This window comes from Megascapheus bottae, chromosome 24 (assembly GCF_031878675.1).
Source record: "Megascapheus bottae isolate mThoBot1 chromosome 24, mThoBot2.hap1, whole genome shotgun sequence".
NCBI lineage: Eukaryota > Metazoa > Chordata > Mammalia > Rodentia > Geomyidae > Megascapheus > Megascapheus bottae.
In genome coordinates, this window is record NC_143532.1 from 24,604,864 (window position 1) to 24,632,343 (window position 27,480).

General features: G+C 47.4%; 1 protein-coding gene across 2 annotated transcripts in view; it reads right to left on the reverse strand.

The window, feature by feature from the left end:
* Nod2 (nucleotide binding oligomerization domain containing 2) overlaps positions 1 to 27,480 on the reverse strand; it is a 33,184-nt gene that overhangs the window by 2,174 nt on the left and 3,530 nt on the right. The window contains exons 2-10 of one of the 2 annotated variants that reach the window (XM_090357661.1): positions 22,273 to 22,378; positions 17,545 to 19,357; positions 11,717 to 11,800; positions 11,410 to 11,493; positions 8,890 to 8,973; positions 7,158 to 7,241; positions 6,609 to 6,692; positions 3,932 to 4,015; positions 537 to 620 (exon numbers count right to left, since the gene is read on the reverse strand). In XM_090357661.1, the coding sequence (XP_090213787.1) occupies positions 537 to 620; positions 3,932 to 4,015; positions 6,609 to 6,692; positions 7,158 to 7,241; positions 8,890 to 8,973; positions 11,410 to 11,493; positions 11,717 to 11,800; positions 17,545 to 19,357; positions 22,273 to 22,378 (2,507 nt within the window). The remainder of the gene's footprint in view (positions 1 to 536; positions 621 to 3,931; positions 4,016 to 6,608; positions 6,693 to 7,157; positions 7,242 to 8,889; positions 8,974 to 11,409; positions 11,494 to 11,716; positions 11,801 to 17,544; positions 19,358 to 22,272; positions 22,379 to 27,480) is intronic. The other variant, XM_090357662.1, reaches the window with a different exon arrangement.

Consider the following 27,480-nt stretch of genomic DNA (forward strand, 5'->3'; position numbering starts at 1 on the left):
TACACAGGGACACTCACTTGTGAGTGTTGAAGTAAAGAAATCCTATTTACTGTGTAAGTCCCTGGAAATGAGCATGAATCTTTGACATTGTGATGACCTGATGCTTGTTTTTGTTTTGTTTTTTTTTTCCAGGTCTATGAAAGAGTATAGCTTTTAATTATACAGGTATGGCCATGCTACGTCAAGTTCTCCATCCTACAGAACTTCCAGGATCCAGAGCAATGTCGTTGCAGATTACACCTTCAATCTGCAAAGGCTGATGTGATACCCAGGAGGGTGGGAGCTATGGTCTCTTATTTTTGTCCTCCTCATACTCTGATACCTACCTTGATGCTTAAAACAGAAAATGCAAACACTCCTGGCTTTAATTAGAAAAATTAGTCCCTGCTTGGAGACCTGAAGTCGCCCTTCCCAGACAGAGATCTAGATACATCACATGCGGAATGACATTAAGAGTCAGAATCAGGAGGGATTTTGCCATTCCTCTCACCCGGCTCCCCGGTTCACAGAGATCATCAGATCAATAGGAGTCTTACCAGATTTCCAGGATGGTGGTGTTCGTCTGCAAGGCCTGCAGGAGCGCTTCTGCACCCAGGAAGGTGATACCATTGTTTGACAGTCTAGAGAAGAAGAAGGAATGGTGGGCTTCAGGTAAGCCTATGGTAGCCATCTGCCCCCACATATCCCTCTCCTGTCTGAGACTGCCAAGGAACCTCTGTACAAAGATTCAAAACCTTCAGTGACTCAAACCTTCTGGCTTCCATTTACCTCACTAGATGACTGAATTAGACAGCCTCTCCCTTAAGGAGACATTATAGTGACATAGTTAGATACCTGAAGTTTAGTACCAGACTCTGAGGAATCAAATCCAACCTCTCCCTCTTCCCTTTGTTATCTCAAACAAAGACATCCCAATTTCCCCATAAGGCAGAAGTATTTACCTTATAGAGTATTGAACATTGAACCCAAAACTACCTAAGTCAGTACAGTAATTAACAGGAGATAATCAATGGACAGAAATGTTTTTGTTTGGGGGTCTTTGGGGTGCACCGGACATGAGGTAGAGACAACAGGAAGCTGGGACAAGAAGGAAAAGATGAGCCATGGTCAGTGAGGGTAGAAGAGTCCAGTATTTCCCATGCTGCCTTTGCCTTACAGCTTTGCCCTCTATAACCTCCCTCTCTTCCTGTCAGAAAGGTCTTGCAGCTATGTCAACCACCAGTTGCCAGCTTGTTGCCTATACTCTGCCAGTGGATGCTTACAGCCCCATGAGGAAGGGCAATTAGGATCCCCATTTACACTTTGAGCAACTGAGGTACTGGAGCAGGAGGAAGACAGCTGGCAGTGGGGGAGCCAGGATACAGATCACCTGGCTACAGGCCTGGAGGCTCACCAACCCTTGGCAGTGATGATATAGGGAATTAAAGGGGACAGTTTCTGTCTCTGTCTCTCCCCATTCTCTGTCTCTCTGTGTGTATGTGCATATATGCAGTTGAAACGTTGTGGGGAAACATTGAAGGGGTGATATGGGAAGACTGTGGGAAGATTGGATGGGACACCCCTCTCCTTCACCAGTGAATGTCTGGCCTCCTCAGTTGGGATTGAACAGGGGTGGGGTGGCTGTCACAGTGAGGAAGGACAAATTTGCGACATTCCAAGCAGGGTCAATCAAGGCCCAAGTGTGGCCAAGGGCCCCCAGAGAGCAAAGCAAGCATCTAGCTTGGACAAAGCCAGGCTCCCAGCCTGCTTGCGCTCAAGTGAGGCCCTGTGTAAGTGTTTTCTCCAAACACTGGCAACTTTTTAGCCTTCAAAGCACCACAAACACACATTTCCAGAGCAGAGGACAATCTGGCAGCAAGGCCAGAGGCAGCTGTCTGCCTGTCTCGGAAGACAAATGTATTCTTGGGCCTATATTTGTCAGGGCAGATGCCACCTTCCTCCGGCCAAAGAAGCCACTGCTAGTGGGTGTCCCCAGTTCCCAAGAAGGGAGACCCTTGCCTCCATCTCAGGATATAAGTCTGGTAGTCTTGGGGTAGGTTTTGGCTCACATCTACCATCCCTGTCCCTGTGGCACAGGCCCCTGGACACTGGGTATACCAGAGGAAACCATAGCATGGCCTCCATCACCTTCTGGCCCAGGCTGCTTTTGGTCCTCAACTCCTGTATCCACAGAGCCATGAGCTCTGCCCCTTTCACCTCTCTTCTGCCATCAGTATAATCCAAGCTACCCTCCTCTCTCACTTGAGTCTCCCACCTACTTCCTGTTTCCATCGGGCCATTCTCCAAGTTTGTGCTCTCAGAACAAGAATGATGCTCCTATGATAGAGAGCCACACGGATTTATCTAGTTTGGTGGTGGCAGTGCTAAGGTTTAAGCTCAGGGCTCTGTACTTGCTAGGCAGGTACTCTACCATTTAAACTAGGCTCCCAGTTCTTCTTGGCGTTATATGACTTTTCAGATAGATAGGATCTCATGATTTTGTCTGGGCTGGTCTGAACCTTGATCCTCCTACTTGTCTTGTTAATGGCTGGGATCACAGGCACCTATCAACATACTTGGCTTCTTTTGTTCAGATTGGTGAGGTCTCACTAACTTAACCTAAGCTGATCTCAAACTATGATCCTACCAACCACCACCTCCTGAGCAGTTGGGATTACAGGTATGTACCACTGCACTCTGCAAAGCCCTTGCAAGAGTCCTTAACATAAATCCCCAATCCTTTCAGGGCCTGTTCCCCACCTCTTGCCACATTTTGGTCCTGTAACATTCCAATTCCAGGTTACTTTTTGTCCTCACAGCCACAGGTTTGCCTCTCTGCCTAAGGGCATTTGCACTCACCATTTTTTTCCACCCAGATTTTGGGCAGGTGCCTTCTTGTTGTTCAGGTTTGAAATCAAATGCTACATTCCCAGAGAAGCCTTGCCCACGGTTGCTAACCCCGCCCTCCTACCACATGTTCCTTTCAAACTAGGAATGACATTGCTTCCTGATTTACTGGTTTGTCATCTGTCCCCTCTTAAACTATGAATGGGGGCTGTTCTGTCCTTTTTACCACTCTATGGGCACAAAGACAGGCACAAGAGCCTCCCTCCTTCCCCCACCCTCCTGTGTGTGTGTGTGTGTGATGGTCACTCTACTTCTGGCTTTTTGGTAGTTATTTGAAGAACAGAGTCTCAGGGACTTTCCTGCCCAGACTGGCTTTGAACTGTGATCTTCAAATCTCAGCCTCCTGAGTAGCTAGGATTTGCAAACAAGAGACATCCGCTATACAGATTCATTAGTGGTTTGTAAATGAAGGCATGAAGGATGCACTTGTAAATGCAGGCAAGTAACCACATCTGCAGAACACATGTAGATCAGCCAGAAGCCTCCTTCCTGAGCAGTGGTGGCCCTGGACCAAGAAGAGGCACCCTGCCAGCAGGGTGCAGTTGGCAACCTGCCCATCCTGTTCCTTCAGCTTGTCCTTCCAACTCTGAGTTGCATGCTGGCAGATTACCCACTCTTTGTCTGAAGTCTTTGTGACAGTAGCTGGAGAGGAATGGTGGATGTGAGCTGGAACTTCTCCAGTGTCCACCAGGCCCGCCAGAGAATTTTCCCCAGAGAGCCCCCTGCACCAGGGAGGTTGGGCACTTGGAGAGCCAGGTCTATTGTTTGGGTAGCAAGGAGGTGTGTGAAGCTGGATCCAGGTGGAACGCCAGCCTCCTACAGGGCTTATTGACTCAATACTGCCCTCTACTGGTGACCTTCCTTGTACCCACCGTGCCCCACTACAGTGGCCTTACACTTCCTGGGACAACCACCAAAACTGACTGCCTCCTGTAGTGCAACCCTCCCTTCCCAGACCAACACAAGGTGCTTTCCTCCTTCTCTGGGCTGAGAAGCTGCCCTGAACTCTGCTTTGGAACCATGCTCCCAAGACCCAGCTCCTTACTTCAAGACTCTCAGACTCGAATTTCTCTTCAGTCCTTGGGCGAGCAAGTGTGCTCCTCCATCCCCGATGTGGTTCTCCTCCAAACTGACAAGAACAGAGAGAAAATCCTCCTGATGTGATAACACTTACAACAGAGCATGATGTCAGAAATGTTTTCCTATGTGTCCCACCCACCCCCAGTTTGAAAATCCAAGCTTACAGATAAAGCCCCAGTCTCAATTCCAGGACGTCTGTGCAAGGAATTCAATCTAAAGCTCTCCTACTTAAAAGACCCGTTGTCCCCAGTTAGCTAATCTCCTTGTCTTTGTTTTCCATATTAATGGAACACTCATTTCTCTTCATGCAGCCCTACACTGGATAGCAAACAAAACAAAGAAAACCACCAACATTTCCCTCTCCAGGACTGCCACATTTAGCCAGGTGACACTGATACATGATATTTAACAGCTGTGGCTTGCAGCACTGCTTTTTAAAGGCTGAGACCCTGCTGATCTATGCCTTTGGCCCTTCTCAGATATAGAGTAGATCCCAGAATACAGAAGTAGTGGTTAGAGGTGGTGGAGCCATCTTGTGATAATGAGGCAATCTGACAAGGAATCAAGGATCCTACTATACTAGTCTTTTGTAGGCACCATAATAGCGCCACACTGCTGAAGCCTAAGGTAATGTTAAATTAGACTAAATTTGGTTAGAAGCTGCTTCCAGGTGTTCCTATCAGCAAACTACAAACTCCTTTCTTTTTCTTTTTGCCAGTCCTGGGGCTTGAACTCAAGGCCTGAGCATTGTCCTTGGGATTTTTCAAGGCTAGTGCTCTAATACTTGGGCCACAGCACTGCTTCTGGCTTTTTCTGTGTATATGGTACCTGGAATTGAACCTAGGCTTTGGTGCATGCTAGGTGAGCACTCTACCACTAGGCCACACTCCTAGTACTTACAATCTAATACCTAAACAAACTGCAACATAATTAAGATTTAGATTCTGGTTGGTTAACAAATAGCTAAATCTCAGCCCGCCACAGGCTACCAACTCTTCAAATCATGCCCAAATAAGGCAAATGAGGAACTGTAACCAATCAAACAGTTTCTGAATATCAGAAACGTTCCTGTCAATACCACCTGTCCACATTGCTGTGTAGGCTCTCTGAGCCTACCCCGGCTCTGACAGCTGCCCAGTTCATGAAACGTCTTTGCTCAAATAAACGTTGCTAATTTTAATTTGTCTGAAAAAAAATTTTTTTGTCAGTCCTGGGCCTTGAGCTGGGGGCCTGAGCACTGTCCTTGGGCTTTTTCAAGGCTAGCACTCTACCACTTGAGCCACAACACCATCTCCAGCTTTTTCTATGTATGTACTACCGAGAAATTAATCTGGGGCTTCGTGTATGCTAAGCAAGCACTCTACCACTTGGCCAAACTCCCAGCCCCCTGTCTAAAGCCTTTATTTGAACAGTTACCATAAGTGATACATCCATGGTGAGGTGTTGCTGTATCAAGAAATGATCCAATCAGGATATAATCAATGACAATTCAGTACCAGTGACCCCTGCCAGCAACCGGTACCCCTCCACAGCATCTGCTTTGTAGAAATACTTACGTTTTTAGTGTTTCCTCTGCTTCCTAAAAATACCAAGCACTCAGCACTTTCTCTCCCTGATATACCTAGAATCTGAAAGATGTCCCTGTAATTGGAGACTCTACACGCAGCATCTAAAAGAGGGTAAGTCTGGGATCTGCTTCAGGTTAACAGTAGAAGCACAAAAGGAGGGTTATCTTTCAGTCTCCCATGTTTTACTCATTTTTTTTCAACTTTTAAAATTTTAATATACTTAATAATTGACTTTTTAAAATTGTTTTACTCATTTTTAAGGTGATCTTGGGTTTACTACACAGGGGCCTTAGGCACTCAAACTCACTTTAAAATATCAAATGTCCTCAGTAGTAGTAGTCAAAGGACTAGTAGATACTGTTGTCATAGCACCAGCAACTGTAACAATAAGCTTGCCACAGTTACAATTTAACACTTAAGGAAAACTGACACATATGCCAGGCTATATTAAGTCCTTCACAAGCACTACCTTACCTACCTCTTACAAACATTTTTTTTGTATAGTTAGAAGCAGTCTTATTTTACAGGTGAGAAACTAGAAATTCAGAAATTGTTATTTAGCTTGCCTAAGATCACAACTTGTGTAATTCCAAAGTCTGTGATCTTCCTCATTATATCACATGCAGGCAGTAAATAAATCAGCAAATGAATAAATATAATTACATTAACCCTAGGCTCTATGAGCTTTATATTACACAAAAAAACAGACAAAAATCAGTCGCTCGGCCTTCCACCTTCTTCATCTACATAGCTGCTCCCGTGGATGAAGTCAAGGTCAGGTACTTAGCAAAGGCTTGAACCCCGATGTTAGTAGCTCACTCCTGAAATCCTGTCTGTCCAGGAAGCTGAAAGCTGAAGATCACCATTTGGAGTTAGCCCAGGCCAACAAATCCATGAGTGAGACCCTTATCTCTAATTAACTAGCAAAAATCTGGAAGTAGAGGTATGGTTCAAATGCTAGAGAGCCAGCCTTGAGCAGAAAAGGCCACTGCAAGAGCAGAAGGCCCTGAGTTCAAACCCTATTACCAGCTGTTTCCTGCTCCCCACCCCAAGCAGGAGAATCTCAAAACTTACCAGAGCTCTTCTAATGCTATGTTCTTCTCCAACATGAGCGCTAAGGCTTGGGCACCCACACTGCCAATGTTGTTCCCCACAAGGCTGCACATAATCAAGGCACAAAAACATGTTAGAGCGGACAGGGACTATGAAGTTACCTGTGACAGACAAGATGAATGGCACACCCTGCTAGTGTGCTCCATTGCAAGTATTACTAATAGATGACAGTGCTTTTTAAGACCAGGAGCAGTCTTAGAATCCTTCCCAACAAGGCACACTGGGCCTGCCAACAGCAATGGATTGGAATTAAGGTAAAATGTAACCGATAAAGCTCAAGACAGAGAGGGGCTCATGACCCTGATATGAAGGAGGCACCCCTAAAGTCACACAGACAGTCTCAAGTTTCTTGACTCTAAAGCCAATGATCTTTCTCACCCTACTACCTAAAACACCAGGGGAAGTATTAGAAAAGAAGTTCAACAACCTTCAAAATGCCCCTCCTTTCCATCTTCCCTCCTCCTTCTCCTGGCTCTTCCTGTAACAATTCAGTAGAAACCTGCAGCTTACCTAAGCCATTTCAGACTCCGGTGATCCTTTAAGGCTTCAGCCAGGGCTTGGGCACCTTTGTCACCTACACTGTTGCCCCAGAACCTGAAAAGGCCATCAGAGGCCACAGAGAATGTATATGAGTCCCCATTGCATGTTCTACCTGCTGCTCTCTGCAGCCCCAGTACTAAGGACTGGACAATCCATTTTAGACAAGTCTCATCAGGGCACTGTGGTCCCAGCAAAGTGGTCCTGTTGCCATCTCTGATGTGGGGTGGCCAGACTTAGACTTTTTAGTATCTTGAAACCACAGACTTACTAATGGGGTCCCACCTACCCCATACCCTCAAGAACTGAAAACTCTCCATAGCAATTCATATCACTGACCTTTTTTTTTTTTTCCCCTGACACATACCAGATTTTCTCCCTAGTAGCTTCAAGTTTGTAATTACCTAGGGATTACACAAAACAATTCTAACTCTTTTCTCCCAGGCCAGCTCTCTATCTTTTACTGCTTCTTAAAATATCCAGATCTTGCTGGTTCCATGGCTCACGCCTATAATCCTAGCTACTCAGGAGGCTGAGATCTGAAGATCATGGCTCCAAGCCAGTCCAGGCACAAAAAGCTGTGAGACTTTTATCTCCAATTAATCATCACAAAACTGGGAGTGGCAGTGGCACTGTGGCTCAAGGAGTAGGGTGGTAGCCTTGAGCTGAAGAGCTCAGGGACAATGCCCAGGCCCAGAGTTGAAGTCCCATGACTGGAAAAAAAAAATATCCAGATCTCCATGGTGTCCATTTCCACATTCTGAGCCCTCCTCTCTGTCCCACTATGGTTTGGAAATACCGCTTTTGTAAAAGTGGAGCCAGCACACACCTCCCAATCCAGCTGCTAATAAATGACAGAGTCAGTTCCATAGGAACTATATCTTCCCCTCCTCAGGCAAATATTACTTGAGCTCTAGCTATGCTCTATGCTCTCTGGATGGGGCATTGTAATTGCAGAAACAAGCTAAACAGGCATCTATAGGTGATGATAAATAATCAAGGGCATGCAAATGGTGGAATTCTATGCAATTCTTCCTCATAAAATGAGGGCACAGTGGTGGCTCTTAAGACAGACTGAAGTCAGTGCAAAGTTCTGCCATAAGACAGTCCCACTTCCTGGTTCACGCTGAGCTTGTGGGTACACCTCCCTGCCATGGATGTGAGTTAACCACCTGGACCTTACCCCCTACTTTTTGTCAAAGGAGAGTGGCTCGCAGGGGACAGGGAAGTTACTTCTGGGGATGGCATAGGTGAAAACTTAGGGGACAGACAGAGACAGTCCCCCTCTGCAGCTCTGTTAGATGTGGGAACCCTCCTATTGCCTGCCTCCCTTCCCTGACAGGACTTAGGAAGGCTCTACAGTGGGCAGTAGTTCTGAAGGATCTAGAACAGCCCTTCCCATCCCAAATCCTTTCTCATCCTCTTCCTCATCCTTCCCTATATCATCTTTTGTGAAGCCAGGGGTTCTGGTTTACATACAGCTGATTGCAGTATGGTGGGGTTCTTCAGAAATACAGAGTGGTTCCAAGCCACAGCCAGGTCCTCAGAAGCCCCAAGGACTAGAGGACACATTCCCAGGGTAAGGGCCTCACCACCCCTACCCTGATGTACGGAGTAAAGTCATCAGCATGGAGGCAGCCAAGCTTCAGTCACTACCTACCTACCTGATTCTCCCTACAGGCCCCTTTGCCCGCACCCAGCCTACCCCAGGAACTGCAGGGAGGTGTTGTCTTTGAGGCCTTGGGCCAGCACCTGGGCTCCTGTAGCTGTGATGTAGTTATTACCAATCCTGGAAGGAAGATAAAGCAGGGTGAGAGAGCACAGTCAGAGGCAGAGAACAGGCCAGACAGAGTCTTGGTTAGAGAACCCTCTCCCATCATGGGGCCACTGTGTACCCTTCAGCTGAGCTTACAGACAGCTCCCACCACTTCAACCTGGTCCAGCAGCAAAGGCAAAGTATGAGTGGCTTGTTTTGCAAAGCACACAGGTCTGGACAGGAACCACAGCAGGGAGCTATCCTGGGAGCCTGGTGTCTGGAAGGCACCCAGACTTAAGATTTCCTCTTAACCTCTTTTTCCTTAACCTCAGCCATCCTCAGTCTACCCCCAGAATGGAATGCACTTCTCACTGTCATCACAAGGAACATTTTACCTCTATTGGGAACTGGGGTGGGGGTGGGGGATTGGTCCCAGGGGAAAGATCTCAGCAAGGGAAGGAAAGTTCTGGGAACAGCTAAATCCAGCCGCCTCTGAGTTCAGGGAAGTGTTGTCTGTGTGCGAGAACTAGGGCCTGGGTGCTGTCCCTTGTCTTTGTCACTCAAGGTTGCTGCTCTATCACTTGAGCTGTACAACTCCACTTCCAGCTTTTTTTCTTTTGCTTTCTGTTCTTTGTTTTTCTTTGGCTGGTTAGAGATGAGTCACATGGACTTTTCTGCCATGGCTGGCGTCAAAGAAAGATCCTCAGGATCTCAGCCTTGTGAGTAGCTAAGATTACAGGTGTCAGCCACCGATACAGGGAAGATATTTATTATTATCCCTTTTGAGAAGGCATGAAGCACCATGGGAATGTGCCTTGCAACCACAGTTCTCTGAGGTGACCACAAGCATGGCATACTAGGTTCTGGAAATCAACATCAAGGTCTTGCAGTGAGGCTTGCTTCCTGCAGACTGCCCCTAGCAACACACGACCCCAATGCAGACTCATGTGAGTCCTACTGGGCAAACTGGGCTTGAGGATGCCCCAGTGGCCTTGCAAATTCTCAGAGCTACACCAAAGGCTCCTTCCTTCCCTGCTTCTTTCCACTCAGGGTCCAACACCTGCTTCCTCCCAAGTCCCTTACCTCGTTTCCCCTCGCAAGCATTTTTCCCCCAATACATTTGTTGCACATCTAATCCTTTGTGGACTAAAACAGGGATCACAAGCTGTGAGCTTACATAATTTACCCACGATCCTTCAGTCCCTGAGCTAACTATATAAAGAACAGCCTCGACTGCACCAGCTCCTCGTGCATGCTCACTCAATTCATCAAATTCATCACCACAACAACCTATGAGACAGCTACAATTACGATCCTCATTTTATAGACAGAGACTGGGAGGCACAGTGGATCCAAGGTCCAAAAGCTCATGAGGATTCAAATCACAAACGTTTCTAGATTCCAAACCCTCACAGTGGACAGCCTCACTCCCAGATTCCTGCTCCCAAGTCTGACCAGGCCCTGGCTACAAAACTGGGCCTCCAACTCTGAATCCACCATCCTTATGAGAGCCACAGTTCCACCTGGTTGGATAGACCAGGTGAGCCTGGGGGAGCAAGTGGTGGTGGCAGTACAAGACTCTTGTACCTAATGGCATCCTAGCCTGGTCTCTGCAGTCCTAGATGAGCCTGAGCTATGTGGCCAAATTTAAAATGACAGCTCCCCAAACTCAGCCCATCCGCTAGAAAGAATAGATGGAAGTGATTTCTCACTCAGTCTTCAATTACTGCATCACAAATCTCTCTGGGAAACAGAGGGGTGAAATGGATGGGGGGGGAGATGGGAAAGGAGATGGAAGGGGGAGAAGGAGGAAGAGGAGGAGAAGGAGGAGGAGGAGGAGGAGAAGGAGGAGGAGGAGGAGGAGGAGGAGGAGGAGGAGGAGGAGGAGGAGGAGGAGGAGGAGGAGGGAGAGCAGAGAAGCAAGACAAAGAGAGGGAATGGGAGGGAGATGGGAAAAGAGAAGAAGGAAGAGCAGAGGTGGGAAGATGAGGGGAGGGGAAGGGAAGAGGGGGGAAAGAAAGTCCCAAGGACTAGCTGGGAGGCATTTAAGGGCATCAGGTAGGAGAGAGACTCCAGTGAAACCAGGAAGCTCTGGAGTGGAACAGCAGATTTCTGGAATGGAAGTGCAAACCTGGCCTACTCAGAGTAGTAGAAAGTGCGTGGGGGAGCGTCCCAGCAATTCAGTGCCACAGCTGTGGTGGTAAGTGACTTCTGGGCCCTTTCCACAGGACATGTTCAGTATTCACCAGTAACTCAGAGAGCCTGACACTCATAGACCCAGGAAGGAAAAGGCAAGGAAACTCCTCTTTGCCTTGGGGTTAAAATTCCAGCAGGCAGGAAACTTTAATGCCCGAGAAATCCACCTCAAAGCTGTGTGCAGTCAAGAATCACAAGCCATATGAGGCAGACCTCAGTAGAGACCAGACAACACTGATTCAGTTGTGGGGATTGGAGAAACCCAGAGCTCACCTCAAGGACAAGAAGTTCTGTTTACACGCAAGGAGCCTGGCCAGGGAATCTGCACAGCCGTCAGTCAACTTGTTGTTGAACAGACTGTTAAATTTCAGAGGAGAAGAGACATGATGACAAGGCAAGTGTCCAGGGAATGCTGATACCCAGGGGTGCCCGTTTTCTCCTTCTAGGAGCCACCCTACCCCCTAGCCAGGTAACACTGTAGCCCAGATTACCACCCACTCAGCTGGCCCAGCAACGCAGCAGAAAGAGGGGGGGGGGCTTGAGGACTTGGGACCCTGTGTCCACAGCCCAGGCCACTTACGCTAACTTCTGTAGCTGCTTACAGAGAAGAGCATGTTCGATGAGCTTGCAGATGCCTTGGTCTGAGATATTGTTATCTCGCAAGCTGAAGACACAAATAAATGAATAAATAAATAAATCAGACAGCAGAAATTCAATTAAAAATAGAGTCCTAGCCCTTCTGCATCTGGGAATGACCACAAGGTCAGGACATCCACAGAAAGGTGAGAGGCCTACAGTATCTCTGGGCTAAGAAAATGATCACGTAGAGGACAATCCAAAGTCGATTAAAGAATACTGCATCATATTTCAGGCCCAGTTCCCATCTCTGCTAAAGGCAATGGTCATCGCAGCAGTCCCACAAAGGGTCCAAAGGCAGAAAAGACATGGCCCTGGGGGAGGTGCAGCCAGAACCAGGCAGGCCACCACAGGCCACCACAGCTGTCATCATCATTTTCTAGCAAGTGGTAGATGGTAAACCAGTTGGACAAGAGTGATTAAAACTTTGGGATCATGCATGCAGCTGTGGTTAGCTAGCCTTCCTGTCTATATCCTGTAGAGAAACCCCTTCCAACAAGCCTCTTGGGGGGACCAATTCCAAATCTTACCTGGCCAACAGGTCATCTGAAAGTTTCCCTAAAATACATACATACATACATACATACATACATACATACATACATATATATATATATATATTAATTTTTTTGCCAGTGCTGGGCTGGGGCTCAGGGCTTGAGCACTGTCCTTGGGTTTTCTCAAAGCTAGAGCTCTACCACGTGAGCCACAGCACCATTTCTGGTTTTTTTTTCTATATATGTGGTACCAAGGAATCGAACCTGTTCTTTGTGCATGCTAGGCAAGCACTCTACCACTCTTGGCTAATTTCTAATTAATTAAAATTTAGTTAAACTTGATTCATTTTAATTATTATTAAATATATTTTCCCCAGGTGCCTTCCCAGTACTGGTGATTCTAGACACAGGGATCTGTATATTTTAACTGCATGCACACTTCAGGTCCTTGGGAAGCTTTAAGTGGTCAGCCATCAGCTGACCATTGGTGGGTCATTTACCATGACCCTCCCTCCACAAGAAGGAATGATGGCATTGCCACCCTCACTAGGCTGTGCACATAGAGAGTCCTGAGAGCACCTAGCATACGGTCAAAGTACTCATGGCCACTCACAGGCATGGTGCATTTTATGTTCCTAGCACTGACTTAGGCACTTCTCAGCAGCAACATTATGTAATTCTCACCACAGACTATGGAGGAGGTGCTATTATAATGGGAAGAAACTGAGGCAGAAACAGGTGAAGTAACGTTGCTGAAGTGCCTCAGCACCCACAGGGTTGAGCCCAAGTTGTATGGCTGCTAATCTCAACCTTAACCACAGAACTAGGCAGTCACCATGTCACCTTTCATGGGCCCTTGAGGGGCCATGGTTTGCAGACTGCAGGTTGTGAGACCTGTGCATGGGTCACAAAATTGATGTTGAAAGTCTTCAGCAGAATTTTCAATACTGAAATAGAAGACAGAAGAAGAGAGGAGAGCAAATCCAGGTTAATTAGGGAAGTCATTCACTAAGCTTTGTTTCAATCCCACACACCATGTGTCTGGTCCTCTGACTTGCTCTCTCTTGTTCTCTCCCACTGTAAGTGACAATGGAAACTTTGAAACCTATCACCCTAAAGACAGAAAGCCAGGTCTAAAGAAACCTCCATAGAGGCCCTTTGCACTTGTAATTTTATAGAGGCTGAGGATTTTTGGTTGGCATGGAAACGCACAGAGTGGGAGCAATGTAGCCTGGTACTGTGGGGGAGAAGTCTGTCCCTCTTCCTCCCCTTTTAATCTGTGTGTGTGTGTGTGTGTGTGTGTGTGTGTGTGTGTGATAAATGAAACAAGCAGCAGACACACACACACACACACACACACACACACACACACACACAGAAAATGTTCACATAGCAACCCCATGGTTGTGCATAGAATATATAAGAGCAGTAGAACTCGGTCAGGGACAAATTGCTGTGTTAGCCAGCTTTTGCAACTGTAACAAAGTACCTAAGACAATTAACTTGTAAAAAGAAAAGGGTCACTTTGGAAATTCCAGTCCATGGTCTATAAATCCAATTGTTTTAGGCCTGTGGGGAGACACACATCACAGTGAGAGTGTTTGAACAAAAAGCCAACATCCTAAGGCCAGGATGAGAAGGAAGGGGCCTGGATCCTACGATTCCTTTTAAGGGCCCACCTCCAATGACCTGAAGGCCTACCACCAGGGTCTACTCCCAGTGATGCTACCCTGGAGATCAAGACTTTCTTACATAGACCTTTGAGGGACGCTATCCAAACCACTGAAATGTGAATGGAAAAACCAAGTTGATTCCTTTAGAATAGTTGTTCTCCCAGTGAGACCATCTGTACTAGAATCACAGTGACACTATCATACTCACCCATTAAATCTACTGAACAGGAATTCCTGGGAGAAGTCCCTGCATTTCCATAGAATCTTTGCACATTGCAGCCTGAGTTTCAGGCTAGAAGTAGGCTAGCCTCACCTCTCTCTCTCTCTCTCTCTCTCTCTCTCTCTCTCTCTCTCTCTCTCTCTCTCTCTCTCTCTCTCTCTGTCTCTCTCTCTGTCTCTCTCTCTCACTGTCTCTCTCTCTCACTGTCTCTCTCTCTCACTGTCTCTCTCTCTCTCTCTGAAAATAGAGAAACCCAATTTCTTGCACACGATGGGATGACAAAAACATCCCTAATTAAAGATCCCCAATTAATAATGCCAGGAGTACCTGACCTCTTGGGCCTCAAGAATTCCTTTGAGAACTATTCTGATTCTAGCTATACAGAAAGCTGAAATCTGACTTGCTATTCAAACTTAGCTGGGGCAGAAAAGTCCACAGCATATATTCTATTTTTAATTAACCAGTGAAAAAGCTGGACTGGAGGTATGGCTTCCGTGGTACTATGCCAGACCCAAAGAAGACAACCTAATGAGGACATAAAGCCACAAGTTCAAGCCCCCATACCAGCATATGCATGTGTGTGCACATGAGCATGTGTACACACACACATACACACACACACACATATAAGACTAAGGACCCACTGCAAAGAAAATACACATTCAATTTCCATCAGAATAGCTTCTACACACAGACCCAAGCAAGATAAAACCTTACTTCTCAAGGGAATGAACCACTCTGTTAGCCATCTTTCATTTGTCTGTCCCCTCTCCCCACTCTCCTCTCTCTCCATGCTTGCTCTTCTCCTGGGTTTTGATCCTAAGAAGCTTCTGCCTGCTTCTCTTCCAAAACAACAGCAATCAGCCTGCTCCTTCCCCACTGGGTTCAGCCAACTTCAAGCTCTGCCAGGCAGCCAGAGCCTGAAGGGAGAGAAAGAGCAGGCTTTCTCCCTCTAGATCCCACCATTCTAGGCTGCAGGAGCCAAGGCCATCCTCTCTAGGCTTCCACTCAGCTAGTAAGTGCTCCTCTAAGACTCCCCATTCCTCAGGCCACTTCTACCTGGCAGGAACCCCAGGACCCTGGACCTTTCCTCTGTGTCCTTCCTAACTCATCTCATTAAAGGGACTGCCTACAATCCCTTTAATGGACTCTTCCCCCACATTTAAATGTCATCTATTTCCTTCAAGACCCCAGTAAGAATATTCACCTTTCTATTATGGACGAACTGCTGATGTGAACTATAGATATTTGATACCATATTATGTCATAAACTTATGACATCAATGTTAGAGTTAAAGGTCCTTGTACCATTTCAGGTAGATCTCCATGTGCCTGTTTCATGTTGTTTGGCCACAGAGAAGATATACCCCCTAATATATTCCTTTGCTCAGGTCAATCAGCCTTATCTGGAAGTAGCCACAAAGTCTCAGGAGGCTGTAAATAGGTGTGTGTGTGTGTGTGTGTGTGTGTGTGTGTGTGTGTGTGTGCATGTGCATGCCTGCCAGTCCTGGGGCTTGAACTCAGAGCCTTGGCACTGTTCCTGAGCATTTGGGTTCAAGGGTAGGGTTTTACCACTTGAGCCACAGCTCCACTTCCACCTTTTTGGTGGTTAAGTCAACATAAGAGTATCATAGACTTTCTTGCCTGGATTGACTTTGAATCATGATTCTCAGATCTCAGCTTCCAGAGTAGCTAGAATTACAGGCTGTGCCCCCAGCATCAGTCAGCTGTGATTAGATTTTAACTGTCGGGTTAACTTCCCCTTTCTAGCAGGCCCTAGATAGACAGCAGGACATTCCCTTCCAATGACTGGAAAGGAAGTTGTGGGCACTGATGCTGGTTAGCAAACATGGGAGTATCCTCTGTCCTCACTTGCCCCAAGGTTCATGTGTTCAAGGGCATAGATGATTCAAGGAGGAAACACATTTCCAGCGTGGGGGCAGAAAGCAGCATGGGTAGTGGCAAAAGAGAAAGATTCCCCAACCACTTTCTATCTCTCAAGTCCTGAAATCCCCATCAGGGTTGCATTTTTTTTTTCCTTTTTGGTTGGTCATATGGCTTGAACTCAGGATCTGAGCACTGTCCCTGAGCTCTTTTGTTCAAGACTAGCACTCTACTACTTGAGCCACAGCTCCATTTCCGATCCTTGAGTGTTAACTGGAGATAAGTGTCTCACAAAGAGTCTCATGGGGATTTTTCTGCATGGGGCTGGCTTCCAACTATAATCCTCAGGTCTCAGCCTCCTGAGTAGCTAGGATTACAGGCATGACCTCAGCTCTGGCTGGGATTTTAAAGTCACCTCTGATGTGCTGTGACACACATCACAAAGACTTAACATGGGACCTCAAGCTTTTCCTAGAGCTCATAAAGTGCAACCACAGATAGGTTTCCTGTCAGAGCCAGGCCTGTCAAAACCAGGAAGATAACAAGGCTTTTTGTGTGGTGGGGAGGTGGGAGGGGGTCATGGGGCTTGAACTAGGCCTGGGCACTGTCCCTGAGCATTTCAGCTCAAGGCTACCGCCCTACCCTTGAGCCAAGCCCCACTTCCCGTTTTCTAGAAGTTAATTGGAGAGAAGAGACTCAGATCCTTTTGTACCCGGACTGGCTTAGAACCTTGATCCTCAGATCTCAGCCTCCTGAGTAGCTAGGATTATAGATGTGAGCCACCCCTGCCCCCGTGATTATTATTAAAACTTATTAGTTTTAAAACCCACACTTGAGCCACGTGCTGGTGGCTCATACCTGTAATCCTAGCTATTAAAGAGGCTGAGATATGAGGATCAGGGTTTAAATACATTCTGGATAGAAAAGTCCATGAGACTCTTTATCTCCAATAAACTGCTCAGAAAAAGCTAAATGTGGCACTGTGGCTTAAGTGGTAGAATGCTAGCCTTGATCAAAAGAAGCTCAGTGGCAGTACCCAGGTCCAGTAGCAGGACAGCCTTAGTCCTGGGGACTGGCTTTTTCTGTGTATGTGTGCCAAGGAATTGAACCCAGGACTTTATGCATGCTAGGCAGGCCTTCTACCATTAGGCCACACTCGAGGCCTAAAAGTAAATTTAAAAATAAACAACCCACTTTTGCCATTTCCTGTGTAACTCCGGACAAGTTATTTCACTTCTCTGAGCCTCAATTCAAGGTTAACTGGGATAATAACATCCCTGATGACAGTCCAGAGTGGTTGTAGAGATCTGATAAGTTCATACTATAAAGGATAGCACAGAGCCCAGCACACAAGACATTCAAAGAACGCTACGCTGGCTATCATTCTCTTGTATGGACACTAAGGCCCAGAATGGGAAGACAGTGGTTGGCCTGATCCCAACGGGCTTTGATAGTGGCCTTTCCCATAAGCCTGGATAACAATACCCAGAACACTCACTAAAGAGCTTTGCAGACACTGAGGCAGGGCAGCAGCTGTTCCACACCAATGTCTCCCACGGAATTATAGTCCAGCTGCAGGGCTAAGGGCTGCTGGAGGTGCTGCAGCACGAAGGCCAGGGCAGCACACTCCGCTGGACCCACACTGCAAAATGTCAACTTGAGATGCCCAATGTCCAGTCTACGCACAGCCTCCCGTGCCAGTCGCTCTTCCTGCATCTCATATAGACTCCTGATGAGCCAGACAAACCCAGGCATGGCATGCATGCTCTTGGCCTCACCAGGCACTGCTGGCGGGATGGAATGGAAATGTCTGCGGAGGCTGTGAGCCAGACACCGGCGGGCATAAGCATGGCACCGGAGTAGGGCCTTCCCAGATGCCTGGCACTGGGCCAATAGGGCCCTGTGCTCCTGGGACAACAGGCCTGCAAGGAAGGCTGCTGTGATGTGCAGGTTGTGAGGCTCTGCCTTCCTCAGCAGAGCCAACTCGCTGTCCTCCTTGTGCCTGGAGCTCTGGACACACAGCCTGAGCAGCACCCTGGCTGGCGGTGAGCTGCCTGTCTGGTGGCAATTGAAGAGATGTTTGAGCAAAGCTGCCGGGGTGTTAGCACTAAGCACCAAGTAGAAGGCCGCAAAGAAACACTGGAAAGTAATGTGCAGGAACTCCAGGGGAGCCACACTCCCTGGCACACTTTGGGCACGCACCAAGAAGCCCAGAGAAATGTCTTCAGAGTCTACCTGTGCTGCCTGGAGCTGCTGGGCTGAGAACACGTAGCAGCACATGGCTAGACCCCAGAGAGCCAGGCGGCCCAGGTGCAGCAGGGTGGGGAGCCTGCTTCGAAGGAGGCCTGGGCCCAAGCCATGGGAGGCAGAGTCTGGGGGGGAGGCATGCAGCAGGAAATGCTGCAGGATCAAAAGATACATGTCTGTGGTTGTCGTTGGGGAGCCCCCTTTACGCATCAGCAGTTCCTGGTGGCACTTGGATACCATCCAGGAGAAGACAGGAAGGTGGCACAGGCCATGCAGGGCTGAGGTAGACTGTAGGAGGTGGATGAGGCGGTCTGCCACGCCAGACTCACGGTGATGTTTCCTCAGATACAGCTGGATGGCCTCTTCCGAGAAGCCCCTAAGCTGGTACTCAGTTCGCACAAACTTCCTGAGCAGGGCTGACACTGCGTCTGGACGGCTGGTCAGGACCTTGCGGGCATTCTTCAGCAGATTGCCCTGCAGGAGGTTGAAAAGCAGAGTATGAACTGGCGCAGGATCGTGTGGAGAGCAGTGACGCTCTTGGTCTGTGAATCTGAACTTGAACTCATCAAAACCATCGAAGGTCAAGAGAACACGGTGTGGGTGGTCAAGCAGAAACTGGAAGATATCCTGCTGGCCAGCATCAGGCCAACAGCAGTGTTCAAAGAGTAGTGTTCTTAAGGATACCGGTTTGGCCATGCACTGCAGCTGCCGGCAGCTGAATGGAAAGACGAAGAGAAATTCCTGGAATTCTTGCCCCAGAGCCCAGAGCAGGTGCAATCGCTGCAAGAGTGTGCTCTTGCCGCTGCCTGCCTCGCCCACCACCAGCACAGTGTCTGCATCTGTATTGAGGTAGCTGTGGGTGCTGAAGAGCTCCTCCAGGCCCAGGGTGGCAGGGCTCTTCTGTGGTGGTCCAGTCATATCCACCTGGGTCCTGATCTCCAGGGTATTCTCTGTGTATACATCCTCCAAGCAAAGGTTCTCTGCCCCATCGTAAGTACTGAGAAAGCGGGACTGAGCAGACACTGTGGTCCTCAGCTTGGATATGTATTTCTGACACTCAGCAGCTGCAAGACAGAAGAGCTGAATGAATGGGGACTGAGGACAGATGAAACCTGGCCAAGCAGGGTGGGCTGCCTGGAGGAACCCTACGCTACTGCTGAGCAGAGAAACACCTGTGGCCAGCTGGCCTTGGTTCCTTCACTTATCTAACTGTAGGCTTTGAGAATACACAGAGAAGTTTCTGAAGGCTTCATTTCCTCCACCTTGTTTTAGGGAAACAAGTAGTTAAAACCACATGCCAGTGACTTTTACCTCAATCAATCCCAGTTATTCAGGAGGCTGAGATCTGAGTGAGGACTGCAGTTCAAAGCCACCCCAGGCAACAAAGCCTATGAGATTCTATCTCCAATTAACAAGCCTTGAGTGAAAAAGCTAAGGGACAGCCTGAGTCCTGAGTTAGAGCCCCAGTATACACACACACACACACACACACACACACACACACACCTTGGGCAAGACTCTAGTTCTACCTCCCTGTCCCCATCTCTTCCCCCATCCCCATCTGCAGGCTAAGATTTGTAGCCAGCATGCAATAGAGCTACTTGTCCTTTATTATCCCCATACCAGTGTATGGAAACCAGTTCCTGCATGTTTCAGTTCTCCTTTCAAGAAAACAGGGAAGTGGCCGACCCAGAGTCCCAAACTGGGAGGCTTCAGCATGGGGGTTGAGGCCGTTTGCTCTCAACTCAGAGGGAGGGACTTTCCACACACAGAGCTCTCCACTTGCTGTGGCACCCGCAGAATCATGCAACATATGTATCCTGCAGCCATGTCTTTTCTTTCTTTTATGGGACAGCATCTTGTTATATTGTCAAGTTGACCTCAATCTCCTGAGCCTAAGCAATCTTTCAGGTAGCTGAGGCTACAGGCATGTGTCACTACACCCAGGGCAGACACCTCTCTTGCTCCCAGAACTAGTGATGTTATATGTTCTCTCCTCTCTCTCTCTCTCTCTTCTCTCTCTCTCTCTCTCTCTCTCTCTCTCTCTCTCTCTCTCTCTCTCTCTCTCTCTCTCTTTCTCTCTGTCTCTCTCTGTCTCTCTCTGTCTCTCTCTCTCTCTCTCTCTCTCTCTCTCTGTCTCTCTCTCTGTCTCTCTCTCTGTCTCTCTCTCTCTCTCTCTCTCTCTGTCTCTCTCTCTCTGTCTCTCTCTCTCTCTCTCTCTCTCTCTCTCTCTCTCTCTCTCTCTCTCTCTCTCTCTCTCTCTCTCTCTCTCTCTCTCTCTCTCTCTCTCTCTCTCTCCCCTTCTGCTGGATACCCATGGATCAGAAGATTTTCCTGTTCAATATCCCGACTTTTAATACAGGTCTGCAGCCATTACCAATGATACTAATATCCTTTAAAAAAAATCATTTGGGGGCCGGGAGTTTGGCCTAGTGGTAGAGTGCTTGCCTAGCATGCATGAAGACCCGGATTTGATTCCTTAGTACCACATACATAGGAAAAAGCTGGAAAGTGGTAGAGTTCTAGCCTTGATAAAGTCCAAGGACAGTGCTCAGGCCCTGAGCTCAAGCCCAAGACTGGCAAAAAAAAAATCATTTTTTTTTGCTTTGCCAGTCCTGGGGCTTGAACTCAGGCCCTGGGCACTGTCCTTGAGCACTTTTGCCCGTGGCTAGTGCTCTACCACTTGAGCCACAGCACCACTTTCAGCTTTTTTTGTGTATGTGGTACCAAGGATTTGAACCCAGAGCTTTGTGCATGCTAGGCATGCACTCTATCACTAAGTCACACTCCTGGCCCCATTAAAAAAAACATTTTAGCGGGAGTTTGGCCTAGTGGTTAAAGTACTTGCCTAGCATGCACGAAGACCCCAGTTCGATTCCTTGGTACTACATATATAGAAAAAAGCTGGAAGTGGTGCTGAGGCTCAAGTGGTAGAGCTCTAGCCTTGAGAAAGTCCAAGGACAGTGCTCAGGCCCTAAGCTCAAGCCCAGGACTGGCAAAAAAAAAAAACAACAAAAAAAAAACATTTTAAAGAAGAGCATAGGTCAATTGTCGCTTTTAGAAGTATATTTTGGCCTATGGCATGGTGTTATAATGGCTTTGTAGCTATCTATGCTCAATGGTACCATCAGTAAATGTTCATCAAGTGTCAGGCCCTGTGCATGGATAACTCATCCTGTTCTTGGATAAGGTTGTCCATACTATGCCCCAAGCCCAGCGCTCCAGCCACCAGCCCACCATCGAGCCCTGCTCGATGTCCAAAAGGAAGGGCTCTGGGTAAATCCATCATTGCACCAGGCTCATATTAAAGGGGCTCCAGCACCTATGAGCTTCCCCTTCAGTCATGTAAGAATGAGACTCAAGAGTACCAAGCTTGCATCTAGTCTTAGCAACTGCCAACGTCTCCTCATAAGGAGACAGAAAGTATAGTTGGGAAAGGTCAGATCTATCTTCCTATACCTCATCATTCAACATGTCTGTGCAGTTTCCATGTCCATAAAGTGGAAACAATGCCTACATGCCTGGTGTCCCCAGTTGTGCTAGCCACACCTCATCATGGCTCTTTAGTTGAGATACACAGTCCACTTGATTCTTGAGTTTCTGATCATGAGTTGCTTAATTTCAGAGACCAAGAGATTCCAACCCTGACTCAGTGTACCTGTGTCTTTCAGGCACAGGTAATGACAGTTGACTAGTAAGGAGCACTGATCGTGAGTTCTCTTCCTGTGGAGGCTTCAGGAATCTGCAGGCCATGCAAAGTGGGGAGAGGAAGAGCCAACACGAATGCTTCCATCCTTGTGGTCCACAGAGCAGATTCATGAGCCAGGTGGCTGTGTTAGCCTTGGAAGGAGGAAACTGAGTCTCAGGAGAGTTTATGCAGCAATCTGTGGAAATCTATGCTGGTATGTGCTTTGCTCTTTTTACAAATCTGTGTGGATTTCCTTTCCTTTCTAATTAACCAAGAAGAACACATACGTACCCTCAAAAGGCAACGACTGTGGGGTTGGCAACTCCAGAACATGCTCCAGAAGGAAGGCAGCCAAGCCATTTGACTTCACTGTGGCAAGATCTAGTAGCCTTCTTGCCTACGGGAAAAGCAAAGGCACCGTTCATTCAGAAAGGCTGGTGCAGTGGTACAGGAGAGCTCCCTGCAACCGTAAGCTGAGCCCTCCTAAATCAAAACAACCCAAATCCAAAACCATGGATTCCACTAGCAGGCCATGGAATGTAAGCGTCATGTACAGAATTACTTGAAATCTCGTGTAAAGTTACCTTCAGTCTATTTGTATAAGGTGTAGAGGAAACACAAATGAATTTTGTTTAAACGAGATAAGATGGTTATTGTACACGTGCACATATTCTAAACTTTGGAGGAAAAGAAAATCTGAAACACTTGTGGTCTAAGCACTTCATATAAGACATTTAATCTGTACTATAGTACCTTAACATCTCTCGTGTATCACAATAAAAAGCCAGAAAATCAAGCAAGTAAGGTGAAGGCTAGACACTGGTGGTTCACATGGATAATCCTAGCTATTCAGAGGCAGAATGGACTGTGGCTCATGTGATAGAGGGCTAGCCTTGAGCAAAAGCCAAAGGACAGCATCCAAGCCCTGTGTTCAGTACACACACACACACACACACACACACACACACGCGCGCGCGCGCGCGCGCGCGCGCGCGCGCGCACACACTACAACAGAGATAATGACAGAGAGTAAAATGAAAAGAACTAACAAGCACATAAATCTGCATCCTTCAAGGACAATGGAAATGATTCTGGAAACTGGAAGTCACTTGGGAAAAGAAGCAGATTTCCTCCAGAGTCTGAATCCTTGAACAAGGTCTCTGCTCTGCTCACGACACCACCTCTTCATCTCTAACCTGAGCTACTCCCTTGAATCCAGTACTTATTCACACACCCACCTGCTTCAGAAGTCCTGCCCCCACCCAACCTGCCGCCCCTGAAGCCTTCCTCATGTCAGTTAATGCCATCTCTGTCCTGTCAGCAGCTCAGCCCAGAATTCTTGAGTCATCCTTGAGCTCTGCCTCTGAAATTCAGAGCAAGTCCTGCTGGCTTCTTCCTCCAATACAACCAGGATTGCTCTGTTCAATTTGAAGCAAACACACTACAATCTATGAGCTGGTGGCTCACACCTGTAATCCTAGCTTCTCGAGAGGCTGAGATGTGAGCATCACAGCTTGAGCAGACAAATCTGGGAGACTCTTCTAATTAACAGCAAAAATCTGGAAGTGGGGCTGTGATTCAAGTGATCAGCCCTGAGCAAAAAAGCCAAGCAATAGTATAGGACCCTACGTTCAAGCTCCAGTATGATACATATATACATGTGTGTGCACACACACAGAATGCAAGCTACACGTGCAGCTTCAAGTCTTCCAATAGTCATATTATTCAAAATAAAATAAAACAAAACAACAAAATGGATGGGCCAGTTGTCAGTGGCCCATGCCAGTAATCCTAGCTATGTAAAAGGCTGAGATCTAAGGATCACAGTTCAAAGCCAGCTTGGGCAGCAAAGTCCATGAGACTCTGGCCTCCAATTAACCACCAAAAATATTTTTTGGTTTGTTTGTTTTTTTTTTTTTTTTTTTTTTTTTTTTTGCCAGTCCTGGGCTTGAGTTCAGAGCCTGAGCACTGTCCTTGGACTTTCTCAAGGCTAGAGCTCTACCACTTGAGCCTCAGCACCACTTCCGGCTTTTTTCTATATGTGGTACCGAGGAATCGAACCCCGGTCTTCATGCATGCTAGGCAAGCACTTTAACCACTAGGCCAAACTCCCGGCCCGCCAAAAATATTTTTTAAAGCCAGAATTGGAGCTGTGGCTTAAGTTGTAGAGCATTAGCCTTGTGTAAAACTGAAGGTCAACGACAAGGCCCTACATTCAAGCCCTATGACCAGCGCATGCACACACACACACACACACACACACACACACACACACACTCTCACACACATGATGGACTTAATCCTACATTCTATTTAACCAAAGATGTCCAAAATATTGCCATTTCAACATGGAATCAATATAAAAAGTGAGCAACATACATTATACTCATTTTTAGGAATAAAGAAACAGCTGGTGGGCTATTCCAGGGCTCAACAGCCACATGTGGCATGGCCACTGTGTACAGATTCATGATGCAGTGACAGGGCTCCACCAGTGCTGGCTGCCTGCTCAGCTGCTCTCCTGCCTCCAGCCATCACCAAGGCCCCAGGAAAATGCTACCTCCCCATCTCCCTGCTGGGTCCCTGCCCCCACAGTCTATTCCCAGCACCATCGTCAGAATGCAGTCCCTCACAAATAAGTCACATTATCCTGTTATAAATGTCCCAGCTGTGTCCTCATTTCTTCAGACCCAAAGGTCAAATCCAGTAGTAAATTTCAAGGCTTCAAACGGACAAAAAAAAAGTCCCCATCTGTGACACTGGGCCACATTCCACTTCTGACATCAACTCCTCTTCCTCTTTCCCTCACTCACTCCACCCAGTGTCGTTTTCTGTTCCTAAATAGAGCCTGCTCTTCTCTACCTCTGAACTTTGCTGCAGGCTGCCCTGCCCCCGCCTATACGCACAGCTCTTCCCTCTTCAGGGCTTTGCTTAAATCTATCTTCTGGATGAAACAACTTTTGCTCTTCTAACTTAGTTTGCGGTCACTTCACTGGGCACCAATGGCTCATGCCTAGAATTCTAGCTATTCAGAGGCCAAGATCCAGAGGGCTGCCAATGGAAGACAGTCCAGGCAGAAAAGTCCACAAGAATACATATGCAAGAAAAAAACAGCAAAAAGCAAGGTTGGGGCCTTACTCAAGTAGTAGAGCACCAACTGAGCAAAGAATGACATCAACATTTGGAAGGAAAATGGTGACCAACTCAAAACTTTTTACCATGCTTTGAAATTTCAACTGTGGCCAGGCACTGGTGGTACATGTCTGTAATCTTAGGTACTCAAGAGGCTAAGTAGGATCTCAAAATCCTACTGAGGCTGACCTGAAAATTGTGGTTCAAAGCCAGCCCAGGGAGAAAAGTTCATGGAATGCAGTGAGCAGGCACGGCCCGATGGCTCACACCTGTAATCCTAACTACACAGGAGCCTGAGATCTGTGGATGGAGGTTCAAAGCTAGCCCAGGGCACTAAAGTCCATGCAACTTATCTCCAATTAACAACCAGAAAACAGGAAGTGGTGCTGTGGCTCAAGAGGTAGGTCAGTAGCCTTTAGCTGAAGGGCTGAAGGACAATGCCCAAGCCCAGAGTTCAAGTTCCATGACGACGACGACGGCGACGAAGAAGAAGAGGAAGAAGAAATGGAGTGAGCTAGGACAGAGGATGATTATAAAGGCAAATATCAGGATAGTGGCAGATGATGTAAGTAGAGAGCCACTTGACTGCCAGGATAGAGCAGAGTCTAGACTGAGAAAATGAGACAAATTAATGCTCAAATGTCCAGGTAAGCCTGGCCTTATCCATATTTTGAGTTCATTTTCCTATGGACTAATACCACTCCTTCTTTGTCCCATGCTTCTTCCCACAGAAAGCTTACCCTTCTTCTGTTCCTGGGAACTAGGGTAGGTTTAGGTTGTTTTCTTGTGGAGTTTCCAGACAGCCCTCTTCTTTTCCTACTGGACGTCCAGCACCTACCTCGCACCAGCCCGGCAGGGCCTCTATCTGTAATAAATTCTACATTTCCCCAAACTTACCTACATACTTACATACCTGGCTATATCCCAAGGCCCTGTTGAACTTCCATGACCAGGGTGCCTAGAAAGGATGATAATCCTCTTTCCTTACACACATATATTTTCCTTACTGCCCTTTTCTTTTTATTAAAGAACATGATGGGAACTGAGTGTAAAGAAGAAAAGAGCAAATGAATGATGAGCCCAAGTCACTGTGGCAAATGAAAGAGGCCCGAGCTGGGTGCGGGAGCTCACGCCTATAATCCGAGCTATTCAGGAGGCTGAGATCTGAGGGTCATGGTTCCAAGCCAACCTGGGCACTAAAGTCTGTGAAACTCTTATCTCCAATTAATCTCTAGAAAAGGGAATGTGGGTCTGTGGCTCCAGGGGTAGGGCAGTAGCCTTGAGCTGAAGAGCTCAGGGACAGCACCCAGGCCCAGAGTTCAAGCCCATGACCCACAAAAAAAAAAAAAAAAAAAAGAGGCCTGAGTATTCAATTTCTGCACCTAAGCCATGGGATCATGTTTATCCTACACAAATGAAATGAATCCTCTGTTGGTCTGGTTTTAACTTGTTTAAGCTAAAGCCAGCCAGGCACCAGGGACTCATGCCTGCCATCTTAGCTACTCAGAAGGCCGAAATCTGAGGTCAGTGGTACAAAGCCAGCTATGGCACGCAAATCTAAGAGATTCCTGTTGGAGGTGTGGCTCAAGTGATGAATGCCAACCTTGAGAAAAATAGCTTATGGACAGTGTCCAGACTCTGAATTCAAGCCCCAGCACACACACACACACACACACACACACACACACACACACAGACAATTGTTAAGGTAAGCCTGGCACCAGTGGTTCATACCAATAATCTTAGCTACTCAGGAGGCTGAGATCTGAGGGGAGAGATTCGAAGCCAGCCCAAGTAGGAAATTCCCTGAGACTCTTACCTCTAATTAACCACCAAAAAATCTGAAGTGGAGTTAGGACCTAAGTGGTACAGTCTCATGAGCCTTGAGAAAAAAAACATTCAGGGAAGCCAGGCTCAGGAGCCATGGTGGCTCACTCCTATAATCCTAGCTACTCAGGAGGCTGAAATCTAAGGATCACAGTTCAAAGCCAGCCCAGGCACTAAAGTCCGTGAGACTCTTCTCTCCAATGAACCACCAGAAAACTGGAAGGGGCGCTGTGGCTCAAGGGGTAGGGTGGTAGCCTTGAGCTGAAGAGCTCAGGGACAATGCCCAGGCCCAGAGTTCAAGCCCCACCACGGACAAAGAAACAAAAAAGAAAAAGTAAAAGCTCAGGGACAGCACACAGACCCTGAGTTTAAACCACAGTAGCGCACACGCATGTGCATGCGCTCGAGCACACACACACACACACACACACACACACACACAGCTACTGTGATAGGTGCAGGCATCTCAGAACACAGTCTGACACCTCAGCCCTAGCAGTGATAACAGCTGTCGGGAGCCTCTCAGACAGCTGGTGTCAC